The sequence below is a fragment of the Gossypium arboreum genome, chromosome 8, assembly GCF_025698485.1.
Source record: "Gossypium arboreum isolate Shixiya-1 chromosome 8, ASM2569848v2, whole genome shotgun sequence".
In the NCBI taxonomy this organism is placed as follows: Eukaryota; Viridiplantae; Streptophyta; class Magnoliopsida; order Malvales; family Malvaceae; genus Gossypium; species Gossypium arboreum.
In genome coordinates this window covers 37,241,609-37,263,067 of record NC_069077.1, presented here as the reverse complement: position 1 = coordinate 37,263,067, position 21,459 = coordinate 37,241,609, and the positions used below count along the sequence as shown (strand labels likewise).

Sequence of the window (21,459 nt, the reverse complement as noted above, 5' to 3'; positions counted from 1 at the left end):
CAATGGGAAGATGCAGTCAGATTCTGGAATTCAAAAAAAGGAGAGGTATTACATACTTCCAAACTCTTATAATTATTTCAGTTTATAGTATTTACTATATACATAATAATAATTTCATAATGTAGGACTGTGAGCGAGTTGGAACAAGCAGCAGGCAAAAACAAAAATTCATGCATATAGCAGGGTCGAAAAGTTTTGCTTGTGTATCTGAGACCGAGGTAGTTTGAATTTATTACTTGTGTCAAATATTAATTACTTTTTATTAAATAATATTTTGACTACTATATTGTAGGAACTCTCGTCCGGTCAAAAAGTTGGACGCCTTCAGCTTTTTGACATTACACATAGGAAAAAAGATGGATCTCCAATGACTTCAGAACCTGGAGAAATTAATGTATATTTACTTAATAAAATTTGATTTATTTTAAATATTTATAATGTTTAATTATAATGGTTTAATTCGTCGTTAGTAGTTTTAAATAAGTTTAAGTTATGCTGTATTTTTTTATTATATATTTCATTTCTAACTCTTTGATTGATTTATTGGGAGAAACTAAAGGATAAAAAGGTGGAGTATGAAGCGATTGCTTCGAGTGATAGTTCTGTTAATTTTGAGGACTTTGATAACAGAATTATTACTGGAGTTTTGGGTCCTGAAAGGTATGGTCGGGTTTGAATTCAAGGATCTGGTGTTAACCTAACCCAATATTTTGGATCCAGCTCGCAGCAATACATGCCTTCGGGGAGTCAAGCTCAAGCTGAAGTTCAGAGGTTAAAAGATCAGATGGCTCAGATACAAGCGAGCACAGGTGAGCAAATTGCTCAACTTAAAGCGGAGGCAGCATCACTTAAAGAGGAGGCAGCAGCGAGGGAAGCAGAACAAAACAGAAAATACAACGAACTCCAGCTACAGCTTCAGAATATGATGCAGACGTTTCAGCAGTCCCAGAAGCCACCATCTTAGACGTTTATTTCCTTATTGTAAGAATGTTTTAACAATATAACTTTTAACATTACTGTAAAAATAGTTTGTTATTTCATTTATAAATATATCTTTCGTTGAATTTTTGAAGTATCATTTAGATTTGTTGTTATTGGTTGGATTTGATGTTGCTTGAAGTATCATTTAGGTTTGCTATTATTGGTTGGATTTGATGTTGCAGGAAGGATTGTATATGAATGGAATTGGGATATTATATGAATGGAATTGGGATATTAGAAATCTACTAAAATTAGTGGCGTTTTTTACTAAAAACGCCGCAAAAGAACATTAATTTTTAGCGGTGTTTGAGATAAAAGCGCCGCTAAAGATCACGTTCTTTAGCGGCTTTTTTGAAAGTGCCACTAAAAGTCAAGTTCTTTAGCGGCGTTTTTCTGAAAGCGTTGCTAAAAGTCATGTTCTTTAGCGACATTTTTTTTTTTACATGTGTAAAATGTTAGCGGCATTTTTTGCGGCGCTTGTAAAAGCGCCACAAACAGTTTTAGTGGCGCTTATAAACGCCGCTAAAGGCCAAAAAGAGGCCGCTAAAAACCTGTTTTACTGTAGTGCAAAAATGTTTAAATCTAATCCAAAAATGCGACGCAAGTTAGTTGATATTCCAAACTTGAAAAACAACCTCCTTAGTGAATTTAATTTAAATATTTTCTCACTATCCGCTCATGTACAACTCTTTAACTCAAATGAGTTTATCCTTCTTCGGTTTTAACAATTTAACCTATTAGTCTTTGTACTGTACGTAAGTTGTGTATTTAGTTCATGTACTTTAATTTGATCAATTTTAATACATGTATTTTTTGAATTGATCAATTTTAGTTTCTTTACTTTTCAATTTTTAAAATTTAGTCTTCACGTAAAGAGTAATAGTTAAATTCATTTGGTTAAATTCACTATTAGACTTGTACTATGTATAAAATTGTAGATTTAGTTCATGTTCTCTAATTAATTCATTCTTAGTTTTTATACTTTTTAAATTTTAAAATTTGTCTCGTAAACAATAACCATTAAAGCTCTTTTTTTAGTAATATGGAGAAATAACAAGATCAAAAGCATTACTCATATAATAATATGCTTGACTTAATTCGATTTTAAAAATAATACAACTTAATTAAAATTTTCAAATTTCAAATGTAAACTATATTACAGCTTAAGCATAGTATAATTTAACCTATATATTTATATTATATATAGATTATAGATATTATTTCATACAGAGAAGAAACGATATCTTTACTTCATTTTGTCAAATTCTATAAAAGAGCACATTTACATTTAAAATTTTACAATTGGGAAGTCGTCCTCGGGGAAATTACAGGTATTTTGGGATCCTAGATCCTTAAGCAGATTGCAGGGCTTAGGAGTAACATCGCTTGAAACCCCAGCAATTTCAGTGCAATTCCATTGAATCTTCTTTGGCTTTTTTGTTAGTTCAATGGTGGCATTGGATATACAGATTCCAGTAAATGGATGGCCTGGAATTCCTTCCAATCTAGCTGCCATTGTCACATTCTCTGCAACAACATCTCGGAAATTGATATTCTGGATAACTGGAATTGCATTAGGATCATAGTCATTATCTGGATGAGATCCATAATTCCCTGCCATCCAAAACACCATTTTCATTGTTTTCATTGTCATCCTTCTCACATATATGTCTTTGACATAGTTTCCTCTTCCCACAGCAGTCTTGATCCGAACCGCTGACTCCGAATTGATGCCTGTGATGTATTCCGCCCTAACATCCTCGATCCCACCAGACATCTCGCTACCGAGTGCAATCACTGCACTGAATGGAGAAATGCAGGTGAGCCGTCTGATCAATAGCTGCTTCGTTGGCATACCGAACTTGATACCGTACTCATCCCAACCACTCTTAACGGCTATACAATCATCTCCGGAGACAATGTAGCAGTCTTCAATCCGGGTATTCGTGCAAGAATCTGAAGGAAAAACAAGCAGCAAAACAAACCCTTTTAGCATCGATGATGTTGTAAACATGCTGGCAGGTAAAAGTTCGTGAGGAATTTGTTTAGCGAGATTCATCATCCCCTTTCCCACCTGGATTGATCCCATCAGTGTTTGGAGAAGTTACCGGTGCGAGGATTGTTATTCCTTGAACTACAACATTGCTGCATTTTCATCACAAGCAATCTTAGAACATGATACATGTTGAGGAGAACATTAAACTACCAAAATGAGAGGGGAAAAAACCTGCTGTAAACAGGATGAACATTCCAGGATGGGGAGTTCATCAATGTGAGATTGGAGATTTGAACTCCTTGGGAGTACCTTATCTCAATAAGGTAAGGCCTGGTATATTTCAGCTCTCCCTTGTGGAATTTGTCCCACCAGGTAACACCCTGACCGTCAACTGTACCATTGTCCCCTGAAATATGTTGGGAAGCCATGTTGTTATTACTTCATGAACCTATGATATTGTTTCGAGGAATCTCATTGTTGATTACATTTCCTGGTACCTGTTATCACGACATCCGTAAGGTTGGTTCCAAAAATAAGGCTGATATACCTTCCACCATCTGCATCCCTTCCTCGACCGTAAGACGGTAGAGGGTCAATAACCGCCCATTCACTCTCATCCTAACAATTTTTAGACACTAGAAACTGTAAGCATGCTTGGCAGTGGAATCTCCTTCACTTTCTCATAAAGCCATAACAATTTTCCTTTCATGTTAGTTCATAAGACAAGAACAAGAACGGTAACGCTTAAAAAAATCACAAAAATAATCAAATATCTAATGTTTGCCATTAAGAGTTTCTAACCTGTGAGGCAAGAATAGTAGCATCCTTATGGAGATACAGAGTGAAATGGCTGGTAAGATTAAAACTACCAGTCAGCCATTTTCCTGGAGGAACAAAGAGTAAAGATCCACCATATGATGCATACAGGCTCAGGTTATCAATGGCAGCCTGAAAAGCCTTTGTATTTGATGTTACCCCATCACCAACGCCTCCAAAGTCTGCCAACGAGGCACTGTACTTTCTGCTGCAACCAGCAGCCGAGTCGTCGAATGAGTCTAAAACTCTCACCTTACGACTTGCAACATCATTTGTGTTAATCAAAACCATAAGTATCCCAAGTAATACTATGTTACCAAAAGCCTGCAAATTAAGCAAATGATAAGAAAAAGGGCAAAGACAACAAGAAACAAACAAGACATAGTTATCAAACAAACACATTAAAAGTTGTTAAAATTGGACAGAACTTTATGCAGATGATGATGGTATTTTCAATAACGCAAAACTGAAGTGGAAGAGTTGTTCGGTTACCTGCTTTCTTCCTGGAGTTCTCCACATCTCAATTAACCCAAAAGACAAATGTTGGTTTTCTTTTTCTTTTTTATTTGGCGTTGAGGCTGGCGTGCAAGTGAGTTTAAATAGAGATTGAGCTTCATAACATTCAGGAATCTTCAAAAAGGGATTTGTTTCTGAGAGAGGTTAACTAAAGAAACGTCAAATTACAATTCAACCCCCTAAGTAGTTCGGTAAGTTGCCCTCTGCTCCTTTAACGAATTTGACTTTTTTTGCTTGAAGGTACATGGAGTAATTCACACAGTTCTCATTGTAAAATTCAAGGAAGTTTTTAACGTAATGATTTCGTTTCCTTTATCCATGAATGTCTTCTTCTTTTTTTTTTTTTTTTTTGGTAGGTAAGCTTGAGCAACCAGGCTCTTTTGAGCAATTAATTTTCCTTGCATAAAACATAATATGTCTATGTATTTGCTTGTAATGTATTTCTGACTAAGGAGTCATTGAAAATTGACATTTGTTATTTATTTATTTTTTTGGTAAAAGAAAATTACGCTTGGATTTAGAATAAAATATACTCATTTAATATGATTTTAATAATACCCACTTAGATACTTTTAGAAAAATACCACTTAGATCTCCACATGTTTGAAAAAAATCTTATAAACTTTTTCAGATTTATTTATTAAGAAAATTGTTAATAAAAATAATTATATCTCTACCATTATTTATTTGTGTAATATTGTATTTAGTTTATTCCTTTATCTATTTTAATTATTTACCTATGTATTTTTGTATTTAGTTTACTCATTTATCTATTTTAATTACAAAATAATGAAAGTTTAATTAAATATTAAAGTGTTATAATATTAAACATATTCAAATACTTCCATAAAAAATTATAATTACTTTAATTAAAATTAAATCTTTTAAATTTATGTTTAATTAAGTTACATTTTATGAATTCATTAATTTATTTTTATGTAAAATTAATTAATTATCATTATTTAAAATTATGATAAAATTTTTATTAAAATATAAAATTTATCTCCAAATTAATACTATAATTAAATCAAATTTTAAATATGTAACATGATTTGGCATAAAAATTATTAAAAAGAAATAAAAAATTAAAAGAGAAGAGAAAAACAAAATATAATCATTAATAATGATTGGTTAAAAATATACTTAGAACGAAGTTTTAGTTTAATAGCAATGTTAAATGTTTTAGGAAACTTTAAGATCTTAGATTCAAGTGTCACCTTTGTATAAATTAAATCACGTATGAGTTTTTAGTCTATATTTATTCTACTTTATATCCCACCATATATGGTCTTTGTATAAATTTATTTTTAGTATAAATCTAGATCTATTCTGTTATCAACTTGATCGTGCTTTATAATAAGTAATTTTAGTTATCATTATTTGGATGTATTCTTTGTAATTTTATTGTGCTTAGAGGTGTTCATGGGTCGAGTCCAACTAAAATCTTAGGCATGTTTGCTAGGCTCAGGTCCGAATCGACCCGAAAAATGGGCCTAATTTTTTTTTCAAGCCCGATTTGGATAAAAATACTAAAACGTGGGCCCAGCCCACCCGTATTAAATTTTTATATTATTTTTAAATATACATATAATACATCAAAAACACTAAAGACATTAAAATGAATATTTCCTAACAAATTGAAAATAAATTTTAAAAATATGTATACTTAAATAACACTAAGATAGATACAACCTAACAAGCAAATGACTCTAAAATAATAACAAAATTAACAATAAAACAAGTGTTATACAATACCCAGACAATAACAACAAAATAGTAGTAACATAATAGTAAAATTGTAGAAAAATAGGTAGAAAATAACAAGAAAATAACGTTAAAACAACAAAAAAATAACATTTTTTGTCCTTTTGTAAATTCGGGTCGGGCCTCGGGCAAAAAATGTCTTATCCAATGCCCGACCCATTTAAACAGACCTTATTTTTTGCCCAAACCCTCCCACTTTTTATATGAACTGGGTCACCTAATTCTAATTGTGACTATACATATAACTTCAAATATATATACATTTATTAATTGAAAATTACATTATGTTTAAACATATGATTAGATTAGAATACAAATTTAATTTAATAAGAATTAAGATATTTTTATAATTAATTATAAAATTGAAAGGAAAAATTAATGAAATAATATTTAACTAATAAAGAGTAAAATTGTCCTTTTATTTAAAATTCATTAAATAAATAAATAAACTTTAGGAGGGTTAGTGAATTTTTCATCAAACCCAATGGGGTTAAATGGGTAATTTTAAAACCATAGAGGAATAATTAAAATTCGAATCCATTTATTATTTGCATTAAATACAAGTACAATTATTTGAATTCAAATTAAATAATTATCCAACGGATACCGAAATTTTCTATATCCATATTTAGTAAGTTTAAACATATTTTTAACTAAAAATTCAAAATAGTAAAACTAATAATGGATTAAAATATCTAAATCAATTATCCACAAAACTAAAGTGGATTTGGATAACAATTATCTAAGTCTGCATCAATTATTTGCGAAAGTAAATGAGATTCAAATAATGGATATCAATATTCGGATCCGCTTTGAATTTCTTGTGGATGGTTTAAAAAACCTCTATTTGCACTTTAGTCCAATTATGATAATCTGATTATTGGTGGAACTGAAAAACTTGGTTAACAATCGTTTGAAAAACAATTTCGTTATAATTACTGTTAGAATAAAATTTGGGCAGAATTAGAGAGTTTGCACAATCAATATTCCCAGGGGCGAAGCCAGAAAAAAATTTTGGGGGGGCCGAAGGAAATTTTAATTTTTTATAGTCTATATATTTATAATTTTTAAAGGATTAAATTAAATTTTTATAATTTTAGAGGGGGGCCAAAGTGGAATTTTACCTTTACTAATTCAAAATTTTAAAAAAATCTAAAGGGCCTAAATGAAAATTTCCCATTTTAGGGGGGGCCGGGCCCATACCTGCCCCCCTGGTTTCGCCCCTGAATATTCCAAAGTGCAAGTGAGTCAAAGAAATAAGAAAAAAGAGAATTGACACATGATATTTGTTAACACAATTCGAATTCCCTAATCCTACATCTGCAGAGTCTCACTCAGAGAATGATTTATTCACCAATTGTCTAGATCACCTATTAGCTTAAGCTCAATCTACCTTTTACACAAAGAAGTAATTGCAACCCCAATACCGACCCTAATTGTACAAATCACTGTCCCCCAAATACCTCACTTTACATAATTTCTCTCCATAACAAATCCCTACACAAGGGCGTGTCAGATACACCCTTTACATAGCTAAAAAATAATGTCGGTATTTGATTGAGAATACACCCTATTTATAGGCTCTCCAACGTGATAAGCAATTAGTGTTTTGATAGGCTTGAAACACTCATTTAAAGGGTGATTTTATCCATTAATTATCTTCAATATTTATTTCACAACAGCCTTCATATAAAGAAGTTTCCCAACAGCTTGAAATACTCTCTTCAATAAATCTGATATATATATATATATATATATATATATATATATATATATCTAAAAAATTGTAGTTCAATCACCAAAAGATAAAAGATTTTCAGCTTATCAAACCACCTCAAGGTATTTGATTGAGAAACTCAGTATCCAAATCAAACCATGCTTTTGTTTTTTCAAATATGCCATATTCAAATGGACCAAACTTAGCTTGACTGAAACCTATACAAGAAGCCTGTAATGATAACCCAAGTAGAGAAATAGGTTCGTTATAACGAGACATGTTACAAGCAACAACAATCAAATTGTTAACATACAATCCAAACAAGTCACATAGCAAGAGAATTAGAATATATCTTCCCATAAGAGGTAAAACCATGCTTGATCACACATGTTCCCTTATCAATTTGCTTGTTCATCACATAATCAATTAAACACGTACTAAGGTCATCAATAATATATCAATATAATCTTTTTAAAAAAAATTGGTATCATCCCTCCTTTTGACAAAGCGAAATGTAGAAACCATAACCACCAAGAAGAAAACATTTCATTGTCGCTACCATTTTCTCCCCCTTTTTGGCAAAGATTCCAAAAGAGAAACGATAAGAAATAAATCATAAGTGAAAAAAAAGTAGACTAGATCACCAAATCTGTTGGGTCTCGAGCTCTAATTGTAGTATATTCGTTTTGTATGCTTGTATTTTTTGAACAAACTGGTTTAATAATAACACCATTTAATTACATTAATACACTTTGCATATTATTGTCAATGTTTTTGCATGCAAAGAAAAATGAAAGTAAATATTAGCTCATTGATTATATAATGTTTAAATAATACTAAGCAATATTATATGGCCGGATCGAAATACGAAAAGACAAGTTGTATTAGTAGATGAACCTAAACATGTCCTTAGTCTAATTAAAAATGAGAAAACTGATTAAAAGACTAATATATCATCTATCAAGTCTAATTGGGAAGATGCTTTGTCTTGAGAATATAGAGACATAAATGTAACTGATTGGACTGATAATACATTACACAAGACCCAAGAAGAATAGATCCTAGATCCGTTTATGGATTTATTCACTTGTGACATTTATAAGTGTGGCATACTTAATCCTGAGTGAATGACGAGCTTTGTATGCGTGACTCATATACTTTGATGTAAGTAAAAGCTTGAGTTCAAATAGATAATAACCCAAAAGCTGGTACATTGAGTATATGACTTCTGCAGTATATAATATCAATGGATAAATGATATCCTTTTATCAGCATTACATGAGAGATTAAAAGTAAATGTGGCAACGGTTGTTTGTCCTTATGATAAATGACTTAATTACAATTTAATAATAATTGACTTTTCATGAAAGAGGATGTAATAGTTACCATAAAATAAACTAGGATCATATTGGGAGAATAAATTTATCCCAAATAGATTAAGGATATCCTATGAAGGTAACACATTGATGACAAGGTCATTGGATGAGCACTAATTAAGTAGCTTTCATAATGGTATATAATCAGGGAGAGTTTAGTTACGATACTATAGTTGAATGAATTCATGACTAAATAAGTTAATAATTAATAGATGAAAAGTTATAACTTAGTTATAAATTATTTGAGTCATAATTACATATGTCCAATCGATTCTTCAGCTAGCTCGTTGAAACCAGAAATGAATTACATGTAGAACCAAATTAACAGGAATGAATAGAAATGATGAAGTTAGAGAAATGGATTGCATTCACAAATGAATGTGTTTTCTCACTGAGTATAAAAATGACTTGAGAATTAATTTAAAATTTTCAAATTATTATTTATTAATTGTAATTAAATATTAAGTTTGAAAATGAAATTAAATTAATTAGTCATTATGAATCCATTGAATATGAAAATTAAATATACTTCCTTGTAGATTCTTTTAATGTAAAGTTGTAACACCCCATACTTAACCCGATCGTTGGGTCCGAGCTATAAGGTGCCACACTTGTTGTCGAAGCAACTACAATCAAACTACATTAATTTTATACCATTAAATGATTAATTGGAAGCAATACATGCATACAATACGATATACATTCATTTTCGAGTTTTGTAAGAGCTTACGAAAGCTCTATTGCTAACCCGAGGTTAAGCTGGGCTCAAATTGTAAAAAATTCAAAATATCGGGTTAATATCGTGACATTAAGGACTCCTCATCGCAACGCAACATATTGACTTGGTCTTGTTGTGACCTTGAATACACGTTGTCGCAACATAATTCTTTACTTCATCTCATCACAATGTTGATAGGATGTCATCTCGATGTGACTTACTATTTCTAAAAGGTTCAAATGGTTAAGCTCCACTTACAAAAAACAATTCATTTCAAATGCATACCATTTTAGCCAATTACATTATCCTTAATTATACATTTCTAACATAACTTATCATATATACATCAAAATTCATAAAGATAAATTTCAAATCGTTCACTTGTGGCAATTTTAACTCCTATCACATTGTCAAGTTCTTTCACATAAAAATCACTAATATGATAACATTTTAAGAAATTCTACTAAATGTCAATCTCTAGTACAAAAAGCAACCCAATTGACATTTTCAAGTTACCATTTCTAACATTATATATTCATAAGTTCACACATTATACCAAAACCAACTTCACTTAAGCGCATGTCATATAATGAACAAAAAGAGATTTAAAAAACATTAATGAATTTGGGGATCTTTGGCTGGATGCTGGAGTCACTGTTCGGGACCTCGATATGTACCTAAACCTAAGCACAGAAAACAAACGTAAGCTGAGAAATAAAGCTCAGTGCTATTTCTATGATTCAAGTAAATATGGTACAAGTTAAATCATTTGCACTTCAATTCAAATATCATATCCATCCAATCAATATGCCATTCATACCAAGTTTTCAATCCATATACCAATTAACATATGCAACTGAAGTACCAACAATACTATATGAATCAATATATATGTTTCAGTTAACCAATCTAATTAATGTACCATATTCACATATTAGCATGATTGATATTCACATTTCTATTCAATTCATAACATATGACCATATTAACATACCATTTAGAATCAGATCAATAGATTTGTCATGCTTTCACATCAGCCCTTCGAGCTTGTATATCTAATTTACATGATCTTTTACATGCTATTGATATTCATATATTGTAACCTATCTTTGTATCACCAATCACATAACCAATCCAATTCATATACCATTTCTCAAAATTTATATATTATACCCCTATTAACCTGACTCAGACTTGAATGAATAAATGGATCCCACCAAACACACCAAATTGGCAACCAGTGCCTCATCAGAATGTTTGAAGTAAATAGATTGCGCCTAGTGCTCATTGATTTAACTGAAGTAAAGGTTGTGCTCAACACTCATCGGAACACATGAATAAAAATGCATCTAGTGCTTAGACATATAGTTGAAGTAACCCATACTCAATCTATCCTATAACATGCCAACTATATTTAACTCTGCCTGAATAGTTAATAGGGTAACTAAATATCAAAATCATCATATATCTCAATTTACATTTTATCATTTTCAATTAATCAACCAATTCATCATTTCATTACATAACATGTCATATTTCAACCCAATTCAATGTCAATATCATGTATTCATCAAGTTAAGCTAGTTTTTATTTAATTCAATTTAGTTTTCTATTTCGATATTCAATCTCATTAATAGCAATTTTATTCAAATAATCATTGTCAACTCACCTTAATTTCATATTATGCAAAATATCACAAATATGCAATATTAAATTGATCTTGAATCATAGAAATACAAACTGAAAGCTCATGTCACTCGTCGTCAGTTCTTGCCTTTCCTTTCCCTCGCAACGGTCTTGTGTCTTCTTTAGCTATGAATAATAATTCAACAATACACAATATCAAGTTCCATACCAAATCACATTCAAATACAAAGACAAACATATTTTTTAATTTATTCAATTTATTCCTTAAACCTGGGATAAGCATAACTTTCGATCTAGACATTTGGATTAAAACCTAGTTTTACATATATTCATTAGGGACCTCTTACTTTCTATTCTTACTAAAATTTCATAAAAAATTCATTTTATTCAATTTGGTCCTTAATGAAAAAAATCAATAATTAAGCTTTACAATTTAGTCATTTTATTAAACTAAGCTTAATTTCTATCAAATTCACATCAATTTCATCTATTTATCAAGAATGAAAACTTTTAAAAACTTTAACAGTTTCACAAATTGGTACATGCTCTAGCTAAATTAAGCTCTCATGACCTCAAAAATATACAAATTAAAGAGAAATTGCTAGAGACTTACTTGAATTAGATGGTCGAATAGGTTAAACACAAAAATGGTGTTCTCCTTTCTTGTTTCAATTCTTTGGTAGGTTGGAGAAGATGATATTTTGTAACAGCCCGTTTTTAGTCAAATTGGAACAGTGATTTCGGGATCACAAATATGAGGTCAAAAAAATTATTTTATTATTGTTTTAATGTATACAGCATGATAGTATGATTGTGTAAAAATTTCGTTAAGAAATTTTATCGTTTGAATGCTCAATTCGATAAAAAAGATTAAATCGCGTAAAGTGTAAAAGTGGAGTTCTATTAGCTAAAAGTGTCTAATAGCTATAGAACTTAGAAGAGGAGGTCCTTAAGTAGTAATTAGCCCATTTATAAAGTTAGTGGACATTCTAGGACATGATTAAATGAATTTTAATGATTTATAACAAAGGTTAAATAAGTAAATGAATAAATAAGTTTAGTAAATTAAAGAATAACAAAGTATCATCTTCCAAACAAGCTTCCACCACCAAAAATACAAATCAGAAACACCATTAAAAGAGCTTCAAGGTTCGGCCAACTATGCTTTATGCATGTAAGTGATTTTTGACTCGGTTTTTAATGATTTTTATGTTTTCGGAGTCGTTGAAACTTAATCTAGCTAGCCCGGAGACTAATTTGCAAAACTGTTAATGGTTTAGGGTTTTACCATTGATGAATATGTGTGTGTTTTGATGTTTGATGATAGAAAATGAATGGTTGTTGTTAGACAAACAACATTTGTTAAGTGATTTTGGGTGAAATTGCAAATTAGGGATTTATTTTTGAAAAATGAAAATTACGTGGTAAATGTGTGAAATAATGAAAAATATGGGCTACTACGATAATAAGGGAAATTCGGCTAGCATGGGTAAGGACTTAGGGTCCGTTTGTTTACATTTAAAAGGTTTTACGAAAAATGTTTTCTGCATTTTCCTGTGTTTGTTTCACAGAAAACAGCTTGGTCAACGGAAAATGACTTACAGGTCAACGTAAAAGAAGTCCTTTTTCCTGTAAAATGACTTACCATTTTGAAAAGCGTAAATCATTTTCGGAAAAAACTCATCTATAAATAATTTTATTTTTATATAAAATTAACTTAAATCAAGCTTAATATTATTATATTGATAATAAATTTTATTTTTATATTTAAAATATTTAAAATTATTAAAATATTATATTTTTCAATATTATTAAACATACATATTTAATTATTTATTTTTAGTCACATAATAAATTATTAATATAATAAATATAATTTATTATTTTATTAAATTATTTAATATTTCAATTTTATTTTAATAATAAATTTAAATAATATTATTCACATATTATTGAAAATATTCAATATTAATATTTTAATAATAAATATTCTTTGCAATTATACATATATTAATAATAAATGTTTTGTATTATTAAAGTTAAAATATGTCATAAATCTATGTACACTTCTGATTTCCAATTTAGTTTTTGTACTTTTATTTTCAAGAATTTAGTCCCTTTACTTTTAAATTTGAAAATCAAGTCTAATTGTTGACATTGTTAAATTTTTTTGTCAATTTTGTTGATGTCACATTTTAAATAAAAATATTCATTTGGTGGTCATGTAATTAAAATTGACATTGTAATGAACCTGAATTTAACATAATATTTTTAATATATGCAAAAACAATGTAAAATATGAAATTATAGATACAAATAAATTCAATTAAAAATAAAAGAATAAGAAAAATCTCAAATGTATGTTTGTTTCATTAAAACAACTTTATGAAATATTTTAAGAAATCTACCAACCAACAGAAAATATTTTACATAGATTCATCCAAACACCAGAAAATATTAGTTTTTCCAGAAAAGTAAATCATTTTCGAAAAATCATTTTTCGAAAGTCATTTTTAGTGAAACAAACGGAGCCTTAATTGCTTGAATTTGTATTTTTATGAGCTAGGGACTAAATTGTAAATATGTTAAACTATTAGGGGCAAAAGTGTAATTTTTCCATAATATGATTTTTAGGCTAAATTTAATAGAATGTTAATTAAATAAGTTAAATTTGATTACATATAGATCAAGAAAAGCGAAGTTTGGATCTTGATCGGGAAAGAATAAATTATTGGACTAGTCGATCCATTTTGTTGTTTTTCCGATCGAGGTAAGTTCGTATGTTAATAAGCATTAAAATAATTGCATTTTAAATGCTTTATATTTGAATTATTGATGAATACAACCTTACGGAAATGTTCGACGAGAATTGGCTACGTGTGAAATCCCTGTTGAACCTTAGGAATAGATTAGGATACGAATGACATGTCATTAGGGTTTATGTGTTTTGGGTGTTGGTCCGTACGTTCTACCGATGGCAGAGTTATCCGGCATGTGTTGCGGATTCTCGTTAGCTTGTATGAGCAGCACCGTGTAACTACGTAATAATCGTTAGCTTGTGTGAGTAGACCTATTGATAGCTCGAGAGTGAACATTATATGAGATATAAGAGTGAGATAGCTTCGGCTATGTATTGGCACTTAGGGTGTGAGATTCTCGAGTATCCAATATTATTCCAAATGGTTCAACGGGTATATCAAGGATATGGATGAGTATGAGATTGATATGAGTTATTACAGGTATGTACATGAACCATACAAGCATTGAATCGAAAAAACTTGTGAATTTCATATCTAACCTTGTGAATGATTATGTGATAGGTTTGTGGATCAATATGAGTTATGTTATGATATATTAATTGCTTGTGCATATATAGTAAGTTTTAGTTTAAGCATACGAGCTTACTAAGCTTTATAGCTTACTCTGTTTACTTTTCTATGTTTTATAGTGAATATCAAAGCTTGCTCGGATTTGGGAGTCATCAGAGATCTCATCACACTATCAAACTATCATTTTTGGTAGTTTTGAACTTATGCATTTGGTTATATGACATGTATAGGAGTTGTGGTTAATTTGGTCTATAGCTTGGTAATGGATTTAGCCATTCGATTTGGCTTGTAAATGATGAATGCTTGGTTATGTGTATAGCCACGTAATTTGGCTTATTTTTGTATTCTTGGTGATATATATATATGTGCAAATGGCCTTTTGTTATGTGGTTGATAATTGCTATGTGATTCTTACTGTGAATTGGCATTTTGAATACCAAATGGTTAAAATTTGGGGATATGGCATGCATATGATTTTAGGTAAGATAATGTATATATAAAGTTAACCTTTTAGGTGATTTATGAATGTGAAATTGGTATGTTTTGAATAGGTAAAATTGGGATGTTATGAAAATTATAGTTCCTGGTATGAAATTAGCATAAATTAGACTTGGTTGAGATTAGTTTAAATGCCTATTTATGCCATGTTATATGCCAATTGAATTGTGTAGGTGAATGCAAATTTGGGTGAGCAAGATGGCATGGAAAATAGCCTATTTTTGTCCACATGCGTGTGTGTCTCAACCGTGTGTGACACACGGTCAAGTGACACGACCGTGTGTCCCCTGGTGTTTAATTAGAAACCAAGTCAATATGTTCCACACGGCCCAACACATGGGCGCGTGACTTGGCCGTATGACATAAGTCAGTATACATTACAGTTTTGGCATGGCCTAACACACGGCCTAGCACACGGGCATGTGAGGCCATTTCGAAGGGCACACGGGCTGGTCCCACATACGTATGGTTGGCCGTGTGACCCAAGTCAGAGAGTTACATGAGGTTGGACATGCGTTGGGACACGGCCATGTGATCCCATTTTGAATGTCCACACGGCTTATGACACGTGCATCTCTTTGGCCATGTGAGACACATGACTAGGCAGCACGGGCGTGTGTCCCCTGTATTTTGAAAAATTTTCTAAGTTTTCCAAAAATTTCCTGAGTTATCGGTTTAGTCCCGAACCGCTTTTAATCTAAGATTTGGGCCTCGTAGGCTCATATTAGGGACAATGTGATTGGTTATGAATGATTTTTATTTAGAAATAGAAAATGTATGTGAAATGTATGATTATTTATGGAATAAGTTCGGTAATGCTCTGTAACCCTATTCTAGTGACAGATACGAGTTAGGGGTGTTACATATATTATCTCTCATTCCACTAATTTCATATACATATACCTAGATTGAGTTTTAATTAGTTTAATTAACTATGTTTTAATCTTAATTAACCTTAGTTTACTTAATTAACAAGCATCATTATCGTCCACTATCTCCTAATTATAAATGGTTTAATTGCTATTTTATACCTTTGGCTAATTGTAATTTAAGTTTCCAAGCCATTCCCAATTAAAAATCTATAGTGATTGAACTTGACAATTTAGTCTCTGAGCCTTAATTAATCACAACTTCCACTAAATTGACTAACCAAATTTCAATTCACCTATATAATAACTCAATTTATGGAAACAAGGTCTCAAAATCACATTTTTTTGACTCCATCTGTAACACCCCGAACCCGAGATCGTCGCCGGAGTCGAACACGAGGTGTTAACAGACTTCAAACCACTTATTGAGAATTTCCTAGACAAGCTGCCAATCTGTGTACTAGTCGCTTCAAAAATCATATCTTGAGTTTTACAACTCGAAAATCAGTTTCATAATTTTTCCCTGAAACTAGAGTCATATGTCCATCTACATATTTTTTTCTAGAATTTTTTGTCAAGCCAATTAGTACAGTTTATTAGTTAAAGTCTCCCCTGTTGCAGGGATCGACTACACTGACCTTTGTGCGTTACGAATTGGATATCTCCATGTACAGGGCTTAAATACTGATGCCGTTTGTTTCTATAGAAACTAGACACAGAGAGGAATCTACACATATATGGCATGACTCCTAATTATCTCTGGTTAATTTACAATGATTTTCCAAAGTCGTAACAGGGGATCCAGAAACCGTTCTGGCCCTGTTTCACGAGAACTTTAATATCTCTTAAAATACAGCTCATATGGTCGTTTTGTTTCATCCATATGAAAATAGACCCATCAAGCTTCGAGTACGTAATTTTTTTAGCTATTAATTCCGCTTCTACTATTTTTAGTGATTTTTCGATCTCATATCACTGCTGCTGTCCGCAACAGTTACTGCAGTAGACTATGCCAATTTCATGAATCCTTCCTTAGTCTTACTACTCATCCATCATACGTGACACAAATTATGGCCACCTTATCAAAATTAAGGTTTCTAAGACTCGTGGCTATAGATTCTAGCATCCCACTCAAACGACCACATAGGCCATTTTCACATGGCTTAAAGTTTACAACCCAAAATTTAACAAAACAAAATAGCTCATACATGCCAAATGTTCTCCTAAGTCGACTAAGAAGATAATACCAAAGATTGCTCGCCGGTGTGATGACTTCGTTGTGATTCTGAACACCAAAAGGAGACGAGCCCAAGGAACCTAAAATGGGTGACAAGAAAACACCGAGTGAGTTTATAACTCGGCAAGTCATAAGCATTCCACAACCATCCATTAATACAATTATCATAAAATGAAATAATGAAACAAGGCCAAATGTTCCACCATCTTGAACTATACCATAGTTCCTTAGATCTTCGGATCAATCTCATACCAAGTCATACATTTACATTTCATATACTGTTCAATAGGATATTTGAAGCAATTTCCATACATCATTTCATTTCCGCAACAATCATGCAATCAAATGAACTTTCATCTATTCCACGATACCTTATTTACGGAATGCAATTGAAATCATCACATAGATTTAAATCTTACCAACTCCACCCCGAGCATAAACATAGCATCTATTAGCCATGAACTCAAGGTACTTACTCTTTCCGCTGTCCATACTCATCTCGATAAAGTCACGCCTCCATATAAATGTTCAATCGAGATATGTGTAGAGTTCGCACACATAGTGCTTAATACTCAATCACGCACACTTAGTGCCATATGATTCAAGCCCGCACACATAGTGCCATATAGTCCAAACTCGCGCACTTAGTGCCGTACATTACAAGCTCGCACACTCAAGTGCCAATCTAAATCACCGTACACATCTATTTCTCGCACACTTAGTGCCGAAGCAAACTTCCTACACATTTCACTATCTCTTTTACGTTCAACATTATCATCTTTTCATACACATACATTTGTATATATTTCATCTCATTAAACACAATTGCATAGATATTACAATCATTTAAGCAATATCAAATATATGCTTAATGACTTACCTTGTGTTGGGTAAAATAGTCCAAGTCGGCTACTCGATGACCTTCGCCTTTCCCTTGCTTGATTCTCCTTCTTTAACTCCTTGAGCTTAATCAATAAATCAACTAGTTTAACCATCTTGCTAAACATTCATAATTCAATTACACATGCATATGTATGTTTGTATATTCGGCAACCATCCTCACTTATTACCCATTTAGTCAACAATCTAAGCCAAGATAAGGCTTCAATATGGTTGCCTCTAACCGAATACATGCTCACCAATTTCCCTTCATGTGGCCGAATATACATGTCCATGTTGAGACCATTTATGCACTTATTACCACACAAAAACAGCATACATTACTAACTAATACCTTTCCATATTGTAACTCAATACACATCTATCATTTCCTTCATAACCAAAATATCATCATAAATAAGTATATACCTTAAGATAGTATATATGTCATACCAATACATCATGCTCAAACATATATACATATATGTATGCTAGAGCCGAATCTCAAGTTGATTGTAACTAAACATGAACATGATTTCGAAACACAAATCTTACTCTCCATGCAAAGAGTAAATCACACTTGGGGATGTACCATGGCCGAATACATCAGAACACCATAATTTTGGTCACGATTACACAAAGAACTTAGTATATCATTAAAAAATGCTCAAAGAAAATCTAAGAGTCTTCAATCCACCATCACATGTATCATCATCAAGCTTCATATTTAACATGCAATGGCATTAACTCAAAATCCACCTTGGCCAAATACCATCCCCATGATATAATAAAGATTTGAACCATGGGCTAATAAGAACATCAAGTTAGCAACCAAAAACATGCATGAATCTCATGGCACAACATCAAACATACCTTAATCTTGATGCAAATATACCCAAACCTCTTCCTAATCCTCTTCCAACCCAAGCATGAAGCAAAATTCCTCCTTCCCTCTAGTATTTTCGGTCAAGAGAGAATGAAATGGATGAGCAAAATTTTTTCTTTTCTTTTCTTCCATGTACGGCAATGGGGGGTTTCACTCACACACGTTTTTTTCTTTCTTTACTACCCATGCTTATTTGTTTATTGTTTCCCTAATGCACCAACAAAACATGTTTCATGACATGTTTAGCCCATACTCCTTGTCATGGCCGGCCATCACTTGTAAAAGGGGTATTTAACATGCAAGGCCATTGTTTTGCATGCATGCTTTAATTAGTCATCATACATTTCCCCATCATACTTTTAAAGTTTTCTACTAGGTCCTTTCTAGTGAAATTCACATTTATAACTCTAAATTAAAGCATCAAAATGTCACACATGAGTTAACACATATTATAGGCATCAAAATAAATATCAAATTATTTTTATGCCTCGGTTTTATGGTCCCGAAACCACATTCCGACTAGGGTCGTTTTAAGGCTGTCACACCATCAATAACCGAGTCATTACAAAAGTCGTCATGAGTTTAATAGAATTAGAATTGGATTGATAAAATTATTTAATTAAGAAATTAGTTTGGTTAATTTAATTAATATTTATTTTGAGAATAGAAAACAATAGTGGGTTGGATTAAATTATAAAGTGTTAGATTAAAAGTCCAAGAAGTACATATAATTGGACCTCATACATAAGAGACCCAATTTCCCTTATTTTACATGTGAGGGGCGGAAAACCTAGTGTTTTTATCTAGGGTGTGCCTCCCTCTTTTAGTTAGACTACGAGAGTATTTTTCTATTAAATAAATATTATTTATAATATACTTATTCAACCATGGTTCTCTTATCTACTCATAAGTTTCATATATTGTTATTCTACTAGAAAGTAGTGGAAATTTATTTTCTTAGAATAAATTCTATTTTTTTGGAATAATAATTTCTATCAGTGTCTATTGAGAGAATTACTTTCATACTGAAAGTACTAAATCATTTTTGGTACTATGTTTGGTTCTTGTTGTTTAAGCCCACACTCGAAGCAATTCATGTAACACCCCCATACCGACCCAATCGTCGAGTTAAGATATTAGAATCCTGCATTTATTGCTAAAGCAACGAAAATTCAATTCAATTCATTTCATCAACTCATTCAAGTTATTAGGTCATTAGACATTTCTAATATAATTCAAAAACATGTCTAAATTTTATAGAGCTTTGACAGCTATTTTTATAGTCTAAGGTTGATCAATGACTAAATTTTAAAATTTCTAAAATTTGAAGCTAACGTCATAGCATCGAGGGTTCCATGTTGCGATGTCACATACTACATTATGTTGTCATGATGTGCACTCTATTTTTATGAATTTTCCATTAGTTCAATTTTCATCACCTAAAACCCTAATCAAATATCAAATTCCAACCAATTTAACCAACGTATCATTCATACCAGTTCAATTCCAATCTCAATAAACACATAATTCATCAAAATTCATTCAATTATAACTAAGTTTATAAGATTAGCAAGAGTTTCAAGTTCTACAAAAAAATCCATCAAAAGACTTGTATTCACAACTAGACTTTACTTATGCACATGTCATAACTAGTACCAAAATATCAAACCATACTTTCTTCCAAGCTTGGGATGTGATGAGATGAGCTGATGCCAATCCTCCACTCTAGCACTTTAAGTTTAATCTTTATCTATGTGTTGGAAAGTAACGCGATAAGCTTGTGACAACTTAGTAAGTACTACAAGAATTAAACTTTCTATTTAAGATTTAGCTAACATTAGGATATTTGTAATTTCATAAAACCACAATTAAAAAAAAAAATGGATCATTTCACAAGACGTAAATTACTTACTGGATCCATTGACGATTTTCTCTTACCATATTTCATTGATATAGCCCATTGTAGACTAAACATAACATATAGGATATACAAAACAGTCACAGTATTGCACAGAAGTGCCACATTTTGATTGCACTGAAGTGCCACTTTTCAAGTGCACCGAAGTGCCATATTCATTTGTGCGCATAGAATTCCTAATGACATGTCATTCATATCCTATTAGTTCTTATCTTTTTTGGAAAATTGGGTTCGAAAAACGTAGTGGAAAACGAGTTTAAGGGAAAACCAGAGTTTTAAATTTTTTTCCAAAATCAAGAACTTGGTAGTGTT

General features: G+C 31.4%; 1 protein-coding gene across 1 annotated transcript; it reads right to left on the bottom strand.

Annotated features, from left to right (window-relative positions):
* Window positions 1–2,198: 2,198 nt before the first annotated feature.
* On the bottom strand, window positions 2,199–4,434 carry LOC108468805 (probable polygalacturonase). Its single transcript, XM_017769661.2, has 6 exons — window positions 4,286–4,434; window positions 3,779–4,117; window positions 3,475–3,595; window positions 3,209–3,383; window positions 3,056–3,126; window positions 2,199–2,937 (listed from the first exon to the last, which is right to left on the bottom strand). The coding sequence occupies exons 1-6, from the start codon at window positions 4,310–4,312 to the stop codon at window positions 2,270–2,272; spliced, it is 1,401 nt and encodes a 466-aa protein (XP_017625150.1). The 5' UTR covers window positions 4,313–4,434; the 3' UTR covers window positions 2,199–2,269.
* Between the last annotated feature and the right edge of the window lie 17,025 nt (window positions 4,435–21,459).

What these genes read in the sequence shown, in the direction of transcription:
- LOC108468805 (XM_017769661.2), bottom strand. Translation starts at nt 4,312, where the DNA reads ATGTGGAGAACTCCAGGAAGAAAGCAG. An exon ending in CTACTATTCTTGCCTCACAG is followed by an intron (nt 3,596 to 3,778) that starts GTTAGAAACTCT and finishes AAAAATTGTTAG; the next exon opens with GATGAGAGTGAATGGGCGGT. An exon ending in TACGGATGTCGTGATAACAG is followed by an intron (nt 3,384 to 3,474) that starts GTACCAGGAAAT and finishes AACATATTTCAG; the next exon opens with GGGACAATGGTACAGTTGAC.